The 19,183-nt window shown below is 51.8% G+C and overlaps 1 protein-coding gene across 4 annotated transcripts in view; it reads left to right on the top strand.

Moving 5' to 3' along the window:
- SLC25A37 (solute carrier family 25 member 37) overlaps positions 1 to 17,932 on the top strand; it is a 35,453-nt gene extending 17,521 nt beyond the window's left edge. The window contains exons 1-4 of one of the 4 annotated variants that reach the window (XM_032855805.1): positions 7,562 to 7,715; positions 13,169 to 13,397; positions 15,381 to 15,437; positions 17,288 to 17,932. In XM_032855805.1, coding sequence (XP_032711696.1) covers positions 13,175 to 13,397; positions 15,381 to 15,437; positions 17,288 to 17,808 — 801 coding nt within the window. In that variant the 5' untranslated portion in view covers positions 7,562 to 7,715; positions 13,169 to 13,174 and the 3' untranslated portion in view covers positions 17,809 to 17,932. Of the gene's footprint in view, positions 1 to 7,561; positions 7,716 to 13,168; positions 13,398 to 13,423; positions 14,008 to 15,380; positions 15,438 to 17,287 lie in introns of those variants that run through there. The other 3 variants (XM_032855804.1, XM_032855807.1, XM_032855806.1) reach the window with 3 other exon arrangements.
- Positions 17,933 to 19,183: the final 1,251 nt, after the last annotated feature.

Raw genomic sequence — 19,183 nt, 5'->3', positions numbered from 1 at the left:
TCGTGACCTGACCTGAGCCTAACGGAGCTGCTTAACTGAGCCACCCAGGAGCCCCTCTCCCCCATCTTAACATTTTAGAGTGGGCAGTTCAGTAGTGCTGAGTACATTCACGTTCTGAAGCTATCCTCCAGAACTTCTTCGTCTTCTCAGAGTGAAACTGTCCCCATTAAACAACCACTCTCCCTTCCCCCACCTCCTGCAACCCCACGGCTACCCCCATTCTGCTTTCAGCCCCTGAATTTGGCTATTCTAGGTGGCTCATGGCACACACATTTGTTTTTCAAGGGATTTTTTGCTGCTTTCATAGGTCTAGACTGTACGAGGCCAAAAAGGACCTCCTTAGAGACATATTATTAACTCCATTGAGCCACTGGACAGATATTTGCAATTGTAATAGATCGTGAACAAAACAGTAGAAATCTTTTCCATTATTTACCTCCCGGTGGAAAGCCATGTTGGTGCCTAGCTAGGCTGGCTTGCTTTGAGGTCCTCAGGGATTTGAGGGCAGAGCTGGCTTGGAGTCTGCGTATTCTTACTCTTGGAACAGGGCTCTGTCTGTTCGATCATACTCAGGTTTAGGTGCACATTTTGGGGGGATTGCCGCTGTTTGGGGAAGTGAGACATACTTGGTGGAAACATCCTGCAGCATTGTGTGAATTGATCCCCCAGGACCTTCGAGCCTGCCCCCGCCCACGGTGAGAGCCCAGGTGCTGCAGGGTGACCGTGGAACACAGGACAGGGGACAGAACCCATAGAGGACTCCCCGTGCCCAGTGCTGTAGCTCCTCTTGGCCCCATCTGGCTATTTCTCTACAGTTCAGAGAGGAACCAATTCTTGAGCACAGGGAGGGCCCTCTCCATGGTGGTGACCTCGAGGGAATGGGCTGCAGTCAGCAGTGTCAGGGAACCTTGGGACTTTAGCACTGGTGAAAGGTTTCCAGAACCGCCCTTGCCGCCGAGCAGCCAGGCCTGGCGAGCCAGCTTCCTGAGTGAGGCACTGTCATCTTGGACCCTCTGCGGCTGTGTAAACTGACACTGGTGATTTTCCCTCCACCTTTCAGCATACCCAAGTTCCCTTTGTTACATAATCAGGATTAATGTAAGCAGCCAGGTCCATTCGTTTAGAAATTGAGAGCCAGGAGAGGTGAATGCGGGAGCGGGGCCGATGAGAGCAACAGAGGCCCTTGTGGGTGCTCTGGTTAAGTCCCCTGGCTTTTCTGGGCCTTAGTTACTCTTCTGTGAGGAGACAGCAGAACTATAAGCTGCTCAGCCTGTCGTGAGGGTGACTCAGGTAGTCTGGTCTCAGTGTGTGATAATGGTTGGGGGCAGGGTGTTGCTACCCACTGGGGCTGATCTCCTCCAGAGGGAATGAGTTTTATGAAGGAATTAGAGTGAAAGTTACATCTTCCTAGGAATTTGCAGTTTATCCAAAAAACAAACAAACAAACCCCCCCCCCCCACACACACACATGCCAGACCCTAGGCAAAGGGCTTGTCATTCATTATTTCCTTTAATCCTCACAGAGCCGGGAGGAGGTAGGTGCTGTTATGATCCCCCATTCACAGATAAAAGAACAGGCTCAGAGAGATTGAATAACCTGCCAAAGGTGCAGAGGTCTGAGGAGGAAGCAGGGAGTGGTGGTGTTTCAACTCAGGCAGGGCCCTCTGGCCTGCAGTGCTGGCCCTTGTGGGTCTGGAATCCAGTGGAAACGAGGAGTCCACCTCGCTTTTCCAGCCTCTTTCTGACCAGAGGGGGTGGGGGCTGGGGTTCATGCCTCTCCCTACCTTGTGAGGTTACAGGAATTGGGCCCCATGGATGGCCACTTCCTTCTGGGATCTGGGGGCCTATTGCGTGTGTGATTTACGGCCTATCCTACTCTGTAGTCTGATGTTCAGCTCAGACATGCAGTGAGATCGTTTGTGCTGAACAGCCAGTCGTCAGCAAGCAGGAGGGAAAGCCCCACACCTTCCGGCAAGATGAAGCTAGTTTTTTGCTGGTGGTTCTTATTAAGATTTCAAAGCCATTTTATTAACATCGGCGGTGGTTTAGGGAACATGCTGGAGCCTTTACGAAAATAATGACACAGACGATAAACATGTGTTGAGCACCTCGAGTACTGTGCCAGGTGACCCTGTGCTGAAAAGGTTCCTTGTGTCTTTGTGGCAAGGACACACGTGAGGGAGGGGTTTTCGCAGATGAGGGAACCACCATTCAGAGAAGTTCAGTAACTTCCCTCAAGCGCATACAGCTGCAAAATAGAACAGGCCTTCAGCTGCGAGGTGGTTGAGGACAGGGGACGTCTTGGCATCCTTGGGTCCCGATCACAGAGTCAGGCCAAGAGCCGAAGCCCAACATGTAATTTTCCGTTCAACACACACGCTTCAAACCCTGGGGACCGTCTGAGCGTCAGGCAGGTGGTGGTTGAACAAGGTGTGTCTGAGATTCCACAGCTGGAATTTTCAACAAAAGGTTGAAGGATGGTCAGCAAGGCAGGGTCTGGGAGCTGGAGTGCTGACCAGTGCTGGCACCGTGGTGACCAGCCCTGGGAGCTTGGGCGGGTCACATACTAGTTCCTCATTAGAGAAGACAAAGTGGAGGTTGGGGGGCTCCATGGGTGGCAGAACTCGGAAGTCAAACAGAAGCCCATCGGGAGCCCCACCGTGTCGAGCCGTGATGGCAGAGCCACCAGGGCTGAAGGTGGGGACAGGGCCCAGAAGGGTCGTATGGAGACTCGGTGCTCGGACTCTGTTCTTCTGCACTCAGGTAGTCCTGGTGCCTTCAGAGTGGCGTCATGTGCTCTTAGGGTATTTCCGTGTGGATTCTTGCCTTAAATTTGTTCTTTGATGTGGCGTGCTGATGCCTCAGCGAGTTTACCGACATGCAGGGAGAAGAACGCACTTTGGAGAGCGAGTATCTCTTCACTTCTGCCCCTGACATCTTGTCCTGGGCAGGCCAGGATCCCGCAGTGAATTAAATTCTGCAGGCCAGGAACTCGCAGTGAATTAAATTCTTCCCCAAAAGCGGCCTGAACTTCAGAATATTCAGTCTTCCCCTCTGAATAGGGTAGGAGTGCCGGGCTTTCATCCCTCAGCATGCCCCTCCTGCCCATGACCTGAGCGAGCAAATCGCTCGAGCTCCTTTGGAGGGGAGAGAATGGGTTTTTACTGAATGAGGCGCTGTTACCCAGTTCCGCTTGGGGCCGTTGGCCAGCTAATGGCCAGCAGTGCGAAACGGCGAAGCTCTGTGACCCCCATGGGACAGGGCTCATGACTTTCTGCAAGTACCCAGTTTGCAGCCCGATGCAGGACCCTCAGGAGCTTTGTGGTCTCAACCAGTGGCGATTTTGGTGACTTGAACGTAGTCGGGGTACTCCCTCTTTCTTCAAAAAGGTCGGGCACACACAGGGTGATCGCTTAGCTTGGTAGGAGAAGCAGAGGACCTCAGAGACAGGAAGGAAGTTGGAGATCCGTAACTGTGATCCCTAACTGTCCACCCCCTGGCGAGAGTTTGGGGGGCCTCCTGGTTCAGAGCATGGCTCTGGAGCCAGTCTGCCTGGCTTCCATTCTGCGTGTACTCTGACCCGGGGAGCTAGTTCCTTAGCCGTTCTGTGCCTCAGTTTCCCTGTTTGTAAGATGGGGATCATTGGTTGCCCAATTATATATATTTATAATTATTATTTATTTATAATTTTGTTGCCCAATTATAATTATTACTATAATTATTTTGTGAAAGCGGCCCCGGGGGCTCAGAGAAGCAAGCTGACTTGCTTTAGGGTGCACAATCCTTAATACCAGATGTGGGACTAGAAAGCGGGACCCTTGCTAGAACCAGACAAGGTGGGTAGGAGTGTTGTTCTTCCTCTCTGCCAGCTCCTGGTGGGGTCGCCAATCCCATCTGTGCACTCTGAGTCCTGTTACCTGGCATCTTGGGAATTTTCCCACCTGTAGAGCAGCAATAATTTAATCCTTTGGGCCGACCACAAGCTGGATGTTCTAAGCATGTCCTGGGTACACTGTGTCTGAGCCAGGCACGGATTCTTTCATCCCTGCCGGAGAATCTTCCAGAGAAGTGGTGGAGTGACCAGGCTTAGCTCCTAGGATAAAGGTAAGTGGGAATGTGCTTTGAGCCATAGCAGGGCGGTGAGCTGCTACCCATGGGTATGGGTTGGTGGCACAGTGGCCTTGGTTGTGGCCACGGCTTTGGAGAGAGCGGAGTGTGGCCAGCCTGTAACCAGACCCGGCAGGGGGGACTTCTGTTGCCTGGGCCTGATCCCTTCTCCAAGACGCTGGAGGTCCGCTCTGTGTTGCTTACATGTGGCTTCATAGCTCCTGTCATGGGCGGTACGTAACCATGGAAGACACTGGACTGTAAAGGAAATTCCAAATGCCTGAACGAACTGGTCAGGGCCTCCCATCGTCCAGCCCCAACTTGCCTTTCTCTCAGCAAACATTGATTGATTATCTAATGCTCAGGCACTCTCCTGAGCCCAGGACTCCCTCTCCATCGCACCTTACCTCCGCATTTCCCCTGGAGCATACCCTTCAGCCATAGCTTCCTCTGGTTCCCAGACCCACCTGCACGTACACATTCCCCCTTGGCAGAATCGTTCACTTCCTCTCCCTGCCCTGTTGGGCTTTTTTTTTTTTCAATCAAGGTAACCCATGCACATAGTCAAGAAATCACATCAGGTGAAGGGATCGTAAAGAGAGCTCCATTTCTTAGCAATTGCAGTACTGTTCCTTTTTCAACCCGGGGTCTGACTCCCCACGCTGTGACCTGTTCCCAGGACAAGTCATGTCTGGGGCCATGGCTTCTTCCCTGGGAGGCTGAGACACTTGGTTTTGGCTGTCTTGGTGGGATTCTGATTTTCTACCGAATACTTTGGCATTTTATCCTTAGAACCAGCAGTGACCTGAAGGACACCCCTAATGGGCCCTGGAGGTTTGGGGACACCGTCTGGAGAGTAAGAGTGAGAGATGGTGCGGAAGCTTCACAGGCCCGGCCCCACACTTTAGAGGCAGCGGATAACCAGGAGTGTTGGAACGTGGCTGGTCTGTTCACATGAAAATCAGGCCTCCTGTGTGACGTGAATGGAAAGAGAGTGGCCTTGCTGGTTTGCTCTCATGTGTGTGAGTGCACTGCCTCCCACCCTCCCCTGAGCAGCCGGGTGACGGGGGACGGAGGGAAGTCCAGTCCTCCTGATAGGTGAGGCAGGGAAATGGGCACAGACATGATTTAGCCGGAGGCGTGTTCCCACCAACTCTCATCTCTGTTTTGCTTCGGCGCAGCTCCTCTCACTGATGGTACAGTGAACCGGCCCTCCTGCCCTGCTCTGAAACAGTGGTTCTCACCAGGGCCCTTCAGAATGTGTGTGCCAGGAATCTCCACCCACCACTCCACCACATGCTTCATTCCCCTACCTCGTGCCCCCCTTGATTGGGGGGGTGTGGGGAGGCCAGGACTTCTTTTAAGGAGTTCTTTTTCTCTTGCTGGTTGCTAAACTTTAAGAGGATCAAGTTTTCCTTTTGATTAAAAAAGAAAGACAAAGATATAAAGATATGTCTATATACTTTTGCCAATTTGGGAGATTTAAGAAAACGTGATTGGGAATTTTGAACTTGGGAATAAACTTCGATGTGCCTCTGCTTGCCGTGAACAGTGTGGTTCTCCTTAAAGCATTTCCTGCAGTGCTCTGTTCCTGGTTAATATTGCGGGGTGGGGGGGGTGTGGTTTGCTGCGGGGCTGTATCCTCATGCCTTGATTTTGGTGATTTCAGCGAATGTTTTCAGCGGCCAGGGGGTGACCGCCCATCTTCCGTATCATACATAGTAGGGACGAGGTTGCAGGCTGGGACGCACATTCTGAGTTGGAACGCTGGCAGTCCTCAACTCGGGAGAGTTGAAGGCTTTACTGTGTGTGTGTGGTTCTCCTTGATGTGGTTTGGGTTTCTTCTCTGCTGTGCTGTGTGCCTCCTAAGGATTGTGGAAGGCGAGGATCGTACTTTCTAAACCCCTGGTGAGGTCTGCAGCTTCGTTCCGGAAGACAGTTCTTTCCTCACAAAGCCCTGTGCCAAAATGCCTCTTTCCCCCGGCTGCCTACAGGGGTCTGTGTGCCCGTGTCTCTGCCAGCAAGCCCTGCGTGGGAACAGGCTCCTTGGCCTGATGCTGTCTGTGCTGCGTGGTGGTGGGTGAGAGCTGGAGTATCATCAGCAGACCCCAGCACTGGGGACACATAGGGCCATGGATGGGCTGTGAATGTAAGCCGAAGAGCTTCAGGCCACAGGGCTGAAGGGTGAGGCTGTGTGCCTGTGGGCGGCTGGCCATGGCCTTAGAAAATAGGGAGGGGGCTGGGGTTGGGACCTGCAGTCTGGTTTAGGCTGTGGTTCCATTTACTGACTGTCAGTGTCTCTTGGGAACAGTTGGCAGATGGAATAGAATTGAACATACGGATTTGATTGCTAATTCTGCAGCGGACACTGGGCAGCAGACACTGATAGGATATGATATTTTCCCAGCACTCTGCGGGTGCCTGAACTGAATTTCCTTGCTCTGGGAGAGACTTCTGGGTAGCCTTTTGGAGTCCCCTCAGTAGGTGGGCGTTGTGCCCACCTGTTGTGCTGGGATGTTTGTCCACACCATGGCCCGAGAGCCCTGCACACACCCATTGCTGCCCTGTCCCCGCATTGCACCTGCCTCAAAGGGGAGCTTGGCAAAATGCTTTTGGGTGGATGAATCAGTAGATTTCACTTTATCTTCTCTTGGTCTGTAAAGTGCATGTATTTTTGACACGGGAAGAATTTGATTTTTTCTTTACTTATTTATTTTTAAAGTAAGCTCTGTGCCCAATGCGGGGCTTGAACTCACGACCCTGAGATCAGGAGTCACATACTCTACCGGCGGAGCCAGCCACTTGTTCTTTGTTTATGGGAAATACTGAGAAAGGAGGACTTGGGATCTGGGTCGGGTGGGAGGCCAGCGGCCCCATGATGCTTTAGGTCCTTGGGCTGGGCAGGACACGGAGGGAGGTCATAGGTCTCCCCGCCAGGCTCTGCTGGCTCCCTTTGCTTTTCTTGTGGGGCGCCCCAGTTTCCTGTCTGAAAAGAGAGGCGCCAGCTCCGAGCTCCGTGTGCCCTCTGCGCAGGGCCCCCGCCGCTCCTGTCATTCGATCCTGCAAGCTCACCAGAGGCAGTGCAGGCATTTTCCACTCTCGGGCCACCCTCCTCCCCTCGAGAGGAGAACCACACAACGAGGCGGGCTCATCCTGATTTGTCTTCTTAGGGGGACGTTTGCGCCAAGGGGCTTACCCCTCCCTCCCTTCCAGCCTCGCTGAGAGCTTAGGGAGCCCGTTTAGCGCAAATAAGGCGTTTGTATTATGGGCCTGGAGCCCTCCTGTAGAACTGCCCTTCTGGAGCTGGAGGAGATTTGCTCAGTCACACAGGGAGTGGCAGAACCAGGTCGGAGACCCAGGTCTCTCGATTTCTGCGCCAGAATGCTTGGGTAACCCTCCCAGAGGCTCAGGCTGGTCCTTGGCCTTGCTGCTTCGCGGGCCTGTCTTCCAGGCTCCTCCTTCCTGCCGCTCCGGGCCTGGGCTGCCCCGGGTTGGGGGGCCGGGGTCCTCCTGACGCCCGGAGCTGCTCTCTGTGCTTCCTGCTTTCTCAAAGTGTGTCCTGCGAGGTGGATCCATGAGACCGGGTTTCTGTTGCCGGAAACAAACAGGTAACAAGTGCCTTGTTAACCAGAATTCTCGCCTGCTCTCCTGAAGGACTTCCCAGAGCCTTTAATATGCTAATGGACATTCCAGATTTCCAAGAGGGGAGCATTAAAAGGCGAAGAATGGGAATTTATTATAAAGAAAAGGCGGGCAGGCCTTTTCTAGGCCCGAGCAGGAACTGAAACCCAGGACAGGAAAGGCGGTTTGTGAAATTCTTCATCTCCTTCTTCTTGGTTTGTTTTGGTTGTGCTTTTTAATCTCTGCCCTTTCTCTGTGTCTTTTTCCTTCTGTCTACCCTCACACAAGGGCTTTTTTCAAAAAACAAATCATGGTAAAATATACGAACGTCGAACTTGCCATCCTAACCGTGTTTAGGCTCTGTGGTCCCAAGCACATGTATAGCCTGTTCATCTTGCAAAAGCGAAACTCCCCGTGCAGGGAGAACAACCCCGTTCCCCTCCCCCAGCCCCTGGCAACCACCATTCTGCTTTCTGTTTCTATGGGTTTTTGGGTGACTCCAGTACCTCACGTTACGTGGAATCAAACAGTGTGTGTGTGTGTGTGAGAGAGAGAGAGAGAGAGAGCCTAGCTTATTTCACTCTGCGTCATGGCCTCCAGGTTCCCCCGAGCTGTAGCCTGTGCCAGAGTGTCATTTCTTTCTCAGGCCAAAGAATATTCCGTAGTCTGTACGAATCCCTTTTTGTTTATTCATTCATCCAGCCAGGGACAGGCCCCTTGGGTGGTTTCCACTCAACCCCAGCTTCTTCTCTGGTCCACAGATCACTAAGAAATGCCTGGCCCTGAGTTGTACCTTTTACAAGTAGAGTCACTGAAAAAGAAAAAAGAGGCTAAACTGGGGGAGAGGGTGTCTCTCCACTGTGGCCTCTGTGTGACCCCCTCATCTTCTCTCAACCTGTCCCACGACCATGCTCACAGATTGGCCTCTCCTCTCTTCCCTCCGAGCTCCTTTGAGGCACATGGACAGTCTGTGTCCTTCTCCCCTTATCTCTCACGTTCCTTGTTACTTACTTCCCCAGTGACTCTCCCTTCTGCATCCTGGTGCCCGATCGAGGGTGGGAGCTCTCTGTGGGCAGGTTGGGAAATGAAGGTCTCACCAGAGAGGATCTGGACCCGAACTTGGCCACGGTGGGCCCAAAGGGGCCTTGACTGAGTCCTCCTCTGTGCTCAGGGGCCGCTGGCCTTTGTCCCAAGCCTGTGTCATTAAATGTAGCCTCCCTTGAGTAGACCCCGGCACAGAGAGATACCCAGTTGTTCTTTTCTTGGCTACAGGGGGTGGCACATTTTTTTTTTTTAAAGATTTCATTTATTTATTAGAGAGACAGAGATTACAAGTAGGCAGAGGGGCAGGCAGAGAGAGAGGAAGGGAAGCAGGTTCCCCGCTGAGCAGAGAGCCCAATGCGGGGCTCGATCCCAGGACCCTGAGATCATGACCTGAGCCGAAGGCAGAGGCTTAACCCACTGAGCCACCCAGGTGCCCCGGGGTGGCGCATTTTTGTTCAGTAAAATTTACTCCAGCTGTCTCACCCCTAATTTAAAAAGAAAGCAGTGAGGGGCTCCTGGGTGGCTCAGTTGTTAAGATCATGATCTTAGGGTCCTGGGATCGAGCCCCACATTGGGCTCCCTGCTCCTCGGGAGGCATGCTTATCCCTCTCCCACTCCCTCTGCTTGTGTTCCCTCTTTCACTGTGTCTCTCCCTGTCAAATAAATTTTAAAAATCTTTAAAAATAAAAAAAATTAAAAAATAGAAAGAGGTGAGAATCAATCCCAGCTTTCCCTTGTAAGTCTGCGGGCTGGCCAGTGTGAACGGCTTTGTCAGGGAAAGGGTGGGTAGGTGGGCCATCGTTGCCTCCCAGCTGGAGTCAGGCCTTTCTCACAGTGACCTCAATCCCGAATGCTGCCAGCTCTCTGGGAGCTCGTGGGGTAATTACTCCACAACCCAACATTGAGGAGCCTGCTCTAGGTCCCAGCGCTGGAATTCAGACCAACAGGGTCAGAATGACTGGCTCTAAAGCTTCCTGCCTCTGCCCCCCTTCTGTGTTCACTGCCTCCCCAACCACCCATCATCACTTAACCCAGGTGCCCCCCCCTTCTGCCAAGGCTGGATGCAGAATGTTACTTGAAAGTGCTAGGGCAGGGCACCTGGGTGGCTCAGTGGGTTAAAGCCTCTGCCTTCTGCTCAGGTCAGGATCCCAGGGTCCTGGGATCGAGCCCCACATCGGGGGGCTCTGCTCAGCGGGGAGCCTGCTTCCTCCGCTCTCTCTGCCTGCCTCTCTGCTTACTTGTGATCTCTGTCTGTCAAATAAAATGTTTAAAAAAAAAAGAAAGAAAAGAAAGTGCTAGGACTAGAGGGCCCCCTTTTTTAAGGGGTTCTCCAAAGGGAGTGATGATCAGAATCATCTGGGGAATTTAAAAAAAAATTTAGAATCAACATGTGTTGGAGTGGTGCCCGGTGGGACATTTTTAAGCATTTCCCCGTGATTCTGGTAATCAGCCACTGTTCCAGCCCTCTCCTTCGTTTTTCTATTGAGGACACGGAAGACCAGAGAGATGAGATGCCATGGCCAAGGCCACTGGCTCTGTAGGTGCCGGGGTCAGGTCAGAAACCAGCCTCTCAGCTCCTCATTCCACGTCCCAAGTGTCTTCTCACACTGCTTGTAAGGGGCTCCTTTGTTTCCCCCCGGGACCCAAGGGAGGCCTTCACCACAGGCCAGTCTTGCTGCCAGAGGCCAGAAACTGGGGCCATGGGGGTGGAGAAGGCAGCCAGCTAGCTTCTGTGTCCATCCCCAGGGGCCTCTCCCCTGGGCACAAAACTGGCAGAAGCCAACCCCAGGGACAGGCTGCCTCAGCCCTGTGTGTAGCTCAGCGGATCACTGCTGGGCTTGAGCAATGCAGCAAAATGGGGACTTTTTTTTAATCAATAGGGAACGGGTGGTGGGAGGAACGGGTAACTCCAGGAAAGCTACTCCTATTTTAGGGAGGAGGGAAATAAGAGATCTAGTACCCCCTCACCCCTGTTGGTACCCTAAGTCGCGCACATTTATTTGTCCATCCATTAATTGGACAGACATTTATTGACCGCCTGGTGTGAGTTAGACGCTGTAATAGGCGTGGTAGATACATTGTAAATAAGACAGTCTCTGCCCCCCCAACCCCCCAAGATGCTTAGACCTCTGCAGGGCTAGATAACTAGAACCACATCCTTTATTGTCATTAACATGTAACGTGTGACGATGGTCACAGAGATTTAATTTTCTCAACCATTCTGTCACAGGAGGAGACAAAGTGGGGAGGGGTCACTGTCTAGCCCAGGGGCACAGTGGAAGTGATGGGATCTGGATTCCATCCCTGGTCTCTGCCACCTCCTGCCTGGTGCTCCTGCTTTTCATCATGGGCAATTAAGGGGAAAAGCCCTATGGGGGTGGGGGGTAGGGGGACTATGGAGCTTTCTTTGCTGTAAAATGTGAGCGATTTCAAGTGTCTTTGAGGATTTAGTGCCCTGGGTAGTCTCAGCCGTCCTGAGGCTGCGCTTGTGGACACTTTGTGCTCCCGTTCTTGGTTCGCCCCCGCCAGGAGCACCCACAGAGCAAAGTCAGGCCCCTCTAGGTTGACAGATTCCCACCTTCTCCTTCCCTTGCTCTGGGTTGCTTATAATGTGTCCCCCATTATGAAACCATCTTGAATACTTTTGGAATCATGTTAGAGTAGAAAACAGTTCAACAGAAAGGCACAGGGACACTGACCCCATCCATTCCCATGCTGCACTTCCCACAAGTGGGCCCAGATATGGGGCAGCTGCCAAGGGCTGGGCAGGGGGCATTTTCACCAGAAAACGAGGGGTAAAGTGCTGAGTTGTTTTGTTGTGGGGTTTTTTTTGAGGGGGGGAGGGGCAGAGGGAGAGAGAGGAGCGGGCTCTATTCCCAGCACAGGACCCATGTGGGGCTCTTTCTCAGGACCCTGAGATCATGACCTGAGCCGAAACCAACAGTCAGACACTTAACCAACTGAGCCACCCAGGCGTCCCAATAAGTGGGCTCTTAATCCCTGTCACCAAGTTCCCCCATCCCCCACCCCCTCCCCTCTGGCAAACACCAGTTCGCTCTCTATAGTTAAGAGGCTGTCCTTTTGTTTGTCTCTTTTTTCCTTTGTTTTTTTTTCCTTTGTTTCTGAAATTCCACATATGAGTGTTAATTTAGATCATTGGTTTTCACGCTGTTCCGCTGTTCCTCGGAGCCCCAGAGTTGCTGGGTTGCTGGGAGGACAGGAAGTGAAGAGAGCCCAGCCCCGCCCCCTTCTCAATTAGAGAAATTCTTCCTCCACTTTACATAATAGCTTTGAGTACGATTTTGTTTGGTGGTAAAAGGATATCCCTGCTCACGGTCGGAGACCCTCTCCTCTATACTGTGTGTGTTGAGGGGAGTGGAAGAAGGCATGATGTTGCAGGACTGGGCCTGGGTGGGTCTTTCACGGGGCAGATATCCCTGGACCAATCAGGGTTCTCCAGAGACACCAAACCAGGAGACAGAGAGAGACAGGAAGAGATAATCTGTTTCACTCAAAGTCTAATTTAATGATTTAAGTATAAATCTCCTCTACGAAAATACCTCCATAGCAACATTGAGACTAGTGCTTGGCCGTAGTTGGAGCCATTGTGGGTACCATGGTCTTGCTACGTTGACACACAGATTAACTGTATACCCACTTAAGAGCCTTGGTCATCGGATAGGGGTAACAGAGTTGGGGAAAGCCGGGTTTCTGCCTCAAGGAGACAAGACTGCACACAGGAAGAGATTAAGAACAGGACTATTTACTTGTAAGTGCTAACTTCTAAAGACAAAATGTAAAATGCATTTAGAGGAGCTGTGGGATGAGGTCTGGAGGACCCCTGGGAGATTCCTGGAGGCAGCTGAACAGGCATGGAGGTCTTCGATGAGTGAGGACATAGACTTTAGGACCAGAGGGGCAACCACAGGATAAGAACACTCCCCATTGACTGGGCCTCTGAGTTCATGAAGGGTTTCACTTACCGTTTCATGTGACGTTTGTGACCATCCTGTTTTTTTAATTGGGGGGGAGGGGTGGTCCCATGGTCCAGAGAGGTTAAGGGATTCCTCAGGGGTCACATAGCTTGACGGTGGCAGGGTCCATCTTCCTGTTTCATATCCTGCCCCCAACCTTCTTCCCTCCTGCTGGCCATAATGGAATCCTTGCGAACGAACGTGCTTACTTGCTGTGGGGTGGGGGGAGGGCGGTGGACGGCAGGGAGAGTACTCCAGGAAGGAGGGAATCAATGTTTTCCTCACCGAGGAATCCTGTGAAAATGAAAATAGACAGTTGGCTCTCACTGTCTCCCTGGGTTGTTTGTGTGTGTGTGTGTGTTTTTATCCTCTTTACCATCCTTGTTAACTTCCACCTTTTTTGTTTCCTTGCCTTCCCCCAGACACGAATGCAGAGTTTGAATCCAGATCCCAAAGCGCAGTACACGAGTGTCTACGGAGCCCTCAAGAAAATCATTCGGACTGAAGGCTTCTGGAGGCCCCTGCGAGGCCTCAACGTGATGATGCTGGGCGCAGGGCCGGCCCACGCCTTGTATTTTGCCTGCTATGAAAACATGAAAAGGACTTTAAATGCCGTTTTCCACCACCAAGGAAACAGCCACCTAGCCAACGGTATTTTGAAAGCGTTTGTCTGGAGTTAGAGAGCTCTCTCCTTCAACAGACCCTTCCCCAGGGTTCTCCTCCCTGTGACCCAGCAGCCTGACGCCTCATCTCCGCTGCGCTTGCTTACGAATAAAGAACTCTCGAGTCGTGTGTGCACACACACCCAAACACACGCACACACACGTGCACACACACATGCGCTTTTTCTCTTCCCCTCCTTCGCTTTCTAAAGCCTGGGGGAAGTCGGTGACAGAGGTGTTTCAGTTTACATTGTTGCGTGGGTTTTTTCATTTTTTTTTTTTTTAAGACATTGAAAAGCAATTAATGATCAGATCTAGGAAAAAAAAAACCCTGAATAGAAACAAAACTTTACAATGCTGGATTCAAAAAAAAAAATTATCTGGACAGCTTCTCTGAGACTATTTAAAAACTGGTTCAACAGGTCTCTGCAACGTCAAGATCTAACTAAGCTTTAAAAGGTCAAGAAGTTTTATGGCTGACAAAGGATTTGCTGCAGCACAGGCCATCTTTCCCACCTTAAGCCTCTGGGGATCTGGGGATTTCACCCCCATTCTCTTCTGTTGGTCTCCATTGCATCTGTCTTCGAGCAAGGGCTGGAGTAGTTTTCCTTTGTTGTTTTGAGGGGGAGTGGCGGGGAGGGGACTTGGGTTGGGCGGCGGGCGGGTGGCGGGCAGGTGAACGGCTCCTACATCTGGCTCAGTGGTGGCTCTTTCTTTGCCTTCTCCTGTGGGTTTTGCTTTTGATGGTTTTTGTGTTGCATGGAATAAGGTGTCCTTATTTTAACAAAACTCATTTTGAACACCGAAGACAGAGTGACCGGCGGCAGCTTCCTCCCCACCCCCGCCCCTTCTTTTTGTGCTACTAAGAGAGAACCCAAAAGCATCCCTTCCATCGGCAAACCCTGGCTGGTTTGCAGACATTTCTTCCACTAAAAAAAAAGGGGGGGGGGCCCTCGTTGCATTTATCAAGACAGTCCCTAAGGATCACACTCTGATGCTGTCCCCCGAGTCCATGGCCTTGGGGTTTGCCTCTTGCTGAAACTGCCATGTGTAATGGTTTAGTCCCTTGGTCACTGACGCCCTTGGAGGTGGTTGGATGGAACACAGTTCTGCCCAGTGCTGTTCCTGCTTCGCCACGATTTTTATGCTCTGGTTGCATTTTGTTTGACCTTTCTGGTGGTAATCGTGATTGTGTGCAGAAGGGGAGGGAGGGGGCTTTATCCGCATTTCTGAAGCGTTATCCTGGTGTTGCTCATTCCTCCCATCTTCTGGTGCTAATCTTAATTGCTGGGCAGTGTCACCTGCCCAGGGAGGGAAACCAAAGCCGAAAGCAAAATTCCAGGTCTGAATTAGCCTTTAGAAGTTCCTGGTTCTTGAGGCCAGGCCAGATGAGAGCCTCAAGATGGGGTTTGCCATCTCTGATACAGGTCATTGATTTGCAAACCAACACTGGAAATTTGCCCTATGCAGAGCTTCCTGATGTCTGCTTCTCCTGCCCGTGTTCTTGAAAATGCCTGGATTTTATTAAGGATATTTCTTTTAAAATTTCTTTTCTTTTTCTCCCCTTAGCTATATATAATATCATCCCCTTTGTTTGCCCCAGCTCCAGAGCAGAGTAAGTTGGTTTGTAGACAAAGGTGAGGGATAGGAGAGAATGGAAATCTGGACAGTTTTCCATTGGGAAAAGCCACGAAGTGTGGTCTCTGGGTATCCTCGGCCATTGGCAGGTCTAACCTTTCCCAGCATTGACTTCACATCCGCAGGATGAAAATGTGGCCAGTGGTGCTGTTTTCCCCCCCATCAACTCAATCGTCACCTTACGTTTTGAAGAGTCCATGCTCACCTGGGAGCAGCTGGGCATAGATTTGGCTTCTCAGAAAGCTCTGTGCAGGGTTCCATCTGATTTTAAGTTCCAGGAACTTCCTCGGAACACCCGGTCGCAGAGGGTAATTTTCTGGAGTTTGTTTTGCAGGGATAGCTGGAAGTATGGCCACTCTGCTCCACGATGCGGTAATGAATCCAGCAGAAGGTAATGCTTCATGATCTCCAGGGAATGGCAGGAGGGGATGTGTGAAGGGGCAGGAAAAATGGTGGTGGGGGGTAGGCAGAAGGTCGGGTAAGGGGACTTCCGGCCTCCGGTCAGAATAAGCAGAATTCTTTACCACGTTAGCGAAGGCCTCGAAAAGGGGTTGAGCATTGGAGCTTACGGTGCTCCTGTTCTCTTGGACAGAGAGTGGGGCTGTGATCCCTGGGCCAGCAGCAGCGTCAGCGTCTCCTGGGACCATGTTAGGAATGCTAATTCAAGTCCCACCCCAGACCTGCTAAATTGGAGTCTCTGGGGGTAGAGACAGTGAGTCTGTCTTAACAAGCTCCCTTGGCTAGTCCTTGGCACTCCTGTAAAACCTGTGTGTAGGTGTACGTGTGCGCACAGGCACGTACACACACACTCACACATGCACAGGCCCTAGTTATCCTTTATCAATCCTAGACAAATTTAGGGGGAAGCCATCAAAGGCCATTCACTAGGGCTTGGGTTCAGTTGGCTTTTTAAAAAATCTGAAATTAGCATGGACCATCTCGAACATACACAGATACAGAGAGAAGAGAGTTAGGAATGTCCATGTATGCCTCACTCTCCTCGTGATTTAACCTTGGACCATCTTGGCTTAGCCAGCTCCTCCCACATTATCTTTTTTTATTATTATTTGGAATTTGGGGAGCACTGGGAAACAGTTGTCAGCCGTGCAGATGTGAATCCTTAGCCAAACCGGGTCCGCAAAGCAAGGAACTCTGGGGCCTGGTCCTGGGTGTCCTCCCAGCTGGGTTATTCTCGGTGTGACATGTAGGACTCTCTCAACCTTTCTCCCCATCTGAAAAATGGTCCCTTGCCAGAAGGGAAAATCAGAGGTAAAATGTCAGCATTTCAAGTCTGGTGTTACAAGTTTGTCTGGTTTTGTCTTTTACTGCGAACATTTCTTATTTGTGCTCAGCTGCCTCCCATTCCCTAGCAAGACAGGGGATCTGCTCTGACCTTCAGGGGTCTGATGGGTCATACTGGGAGAGGTGGGCTTTGTGTTTGTGTGTTGAAGGCAGTGCATTCAGGAACCTGGTCAGTGACCAGTTAATTACCCCATGTCAAGCAGGCAAGAGTTTTGCTCCTTTTCAGAGAGAAACAAGTGAGGTTCAGCTCCCTCTCTTCTCTTTGACATATTGATTTAAAGACTTCATTTCTCTAAAAGCAAGCACACCGCATGTGTTCATTTGGCGGTGCGTGGGGGCTATGAGGACTCAAGCCTGAGGCCCCCCACCCCGTTGCCTCATAGCCTTTAAACCAGCAGTTCTGCTTTTTAAGCCAGGATCTTCATTGGAGTTTGTCCCTGAATTTAGGCTCACATAATTCCCGTATGTCTTCTAAGAGTGCTGTGACATACAGAAGCTAACAGCCCTCTGTACCATCCACATACAGGGAGCAAAAGGCAGGACCCACGAGCAGCTGGGAGGGCAGAGAGACCAGGGAGCGCAATTGAATTTGGCCGCAGGTGTGATGCTGAAAGCCTCCGGGATCCGGGGATCAGATCCTTGCATCTAGTCTGAAGTGGCTGGCTGGTTTGGGGATCCCCCCCACCGCCTTATATGGGCTGCAGGCAGGAGAAGCCAAGCACAGGTCCTGGGGTCACATCTGTAAACGGGAGAGCCCGGAGCGGGCTCTGGTTCCTCGGGCTGGGGCCCCGTGCGTGCTAGTTCTCTGGGACCTGTGTTGCCCGTGTGTCTAAACTTGCTTGTTTCTCTTTATGGCTTGGCCGCCCCGTTTCACTCCGACCCGGGGTGGCGCCAAACCCAACCTACCACCCCCCTGCCTGCCGGCGGCCCTGACCGCAGTGGTGAAGCAGCGCCTACAGATGTACGACTCACCGCACCGGTCCGCCCTCCGCTGCGTCTGGACAGTTTGGAGGACCGAGGGCTTGGGGGCCTTCTACCGGAGCTACACCACGCAGCTGACCATGAACATTCCTTTCCAGTCCATCCACTTTATCACCTACGAGTTCCTGCAGGAGCAGGTCAACCCCCACCGGGGCTACAACCCACAGTCCCACATCATCTCGGGCGGGCTGGCCGGGGCCCTGGCCGCCGCTGCCACCACCCCCCTGGACGTCTGTAAGACCCTCCTCAACACTCAGGAGAACATGGCCCTCAACCTGGCCAACATCAGTGGCCGGCTCTCGGGCATGGCCAATGCCTTCAGAATGGTGTACCAGCTCAACGGCCTCCCCGGCTACTTCAAAGGCATGCAGGCCCGCGTCATCTACCAGATGCCCTCCACTGCCATTTCCTGGTCTGTCTACGAGTTCTTCAAGTACTTTCTCACCAAGCACAAGCTGGAGAGTCGAACTCCGTACTGAAAGAACAGGCGTGGGCAGTGATTCCAGAATCTTTTATTTGTCAAAGGCTTTGCCTGCCTGCTTCCATTCCCTTGTCCTCACACCAAGGTCATTTTGGGTGTTGGCAGGGTGGGCCCTCTGCTCCCTGACGCCTGAGAGAGCAGGGGGAGTGAGGGGGGAGGCGATGTGACAGCCGCTTACCAGAAGGCCGTCCGCAGGGATGTCCGAGGTGGTAGGTGGGGAAAGACTTCGAATGGAGAGCAAGGGGTGGCTTTTGCTCTGCCTCCCCTGACAGAAATGTAGCTTTTCTGCCTCCCTGTAGCTGTTGCCTGCCCTAAGATCGCAGCTCACACAGGAGGGGAGAAAAATACACAGCGACTGAAAACATTAAAGAGAAAAAGAGAATTCTGTATATAAAAGTTCTAGTACACAGTACAAAATAGATGGATAATGTTTATCCTTTATTTTTCTATGTAGAAGTTTTTGGGGTGTGTGTGTGTGTGTGCGCGCGTGCGTGCGCGTGTAAATAAGTGGTACAGCTGGGAATATTAAGCTGTTTTTAAAAAAAAAAAAAAAGGAGGGCTGATTTCTTCCGTTGGGTTAAGTGAAAAGGCACCAACATGATAAATTGCTGAATATGGCCTGAAATTGTGTGGAGCCCCCAGATGGAAGTTTCACTTGAATGTAAAATAATAAAGCTTATATTTTGAATTTCTCTTTTCGTGGGGGGTGGGGAGGTATGTTGCAAACAAAATCAAAATAATGATATATTACTCCCAGCTACTTTTTTTTCTCCTTTTATTCAATCAATCACCTGCATGTGCCTTTTCCTTCTGTCTTTCCTGAAAATTCCAGGGCCAAAAATCCGGCCCTGGGGCATTTTCTCTTGCCATAGGCACAGATGCTGTCACACCTAATGGTGGCAGGATCGGTCGCATTGGAGGACAGTGGCCCCCAGTAGGACTGGGAGGACTAGCCTCACTCCTGCTGACACTTCCGCGCCGTGAGTGGTGTGATGTCTGCCTCCCTGGGCCAGCACTTAGCTCTTGAAATGCCAAGGTTTTATGACTTCTTGGGCAGGCAGTTGGGATAAGGCCTCCCTAGGACTTATTTCTGCTTTGACCTTTAACTCTGGCACCCGAGCTATTCTGTGTGTGTGTGTGTGTGTGTGTGTGTGTGTGTGAGTGGACTAAATCTGTTTCCCTGTGCGGTTTCAGGGATTTTTAAAAAACAGAGCAAGTATGCCTCTGGCGTGTGTCCATCCCTCTGCCCACCATTAGTTCACTGGGCACGGAGCCTCTCACCTCGCAGGGACAGAGGCCAGGCCCTCCGGCCAAGCCCAGCTGCTGAAGTGAGACCCGGACCCACGTGCCCAAGTCAGGGCGCCTCTCCAGAG

Source organism: Lontra canadensis, unplaced genomic scaffold (genome assembly GCF_010015895.1).
Source record: "Lontra canadensis isolate GAN:19392208 unplaced genomic scaffold, GSC_riverotter_1.0 scaffold10, whole genome shotgun sequence".
NCBI classification, from domain to species: Eukaryota; Metazoa; Chordata; class Mammalia; order Carnivora; family Mustelidae; genus Lontra; species Lontra canadensis.
The sequence above is the reverse complement of the archived record's forward strand: the minus strand, read 5'-3'. Positions and strand labels throughout refer to the sequence as shown.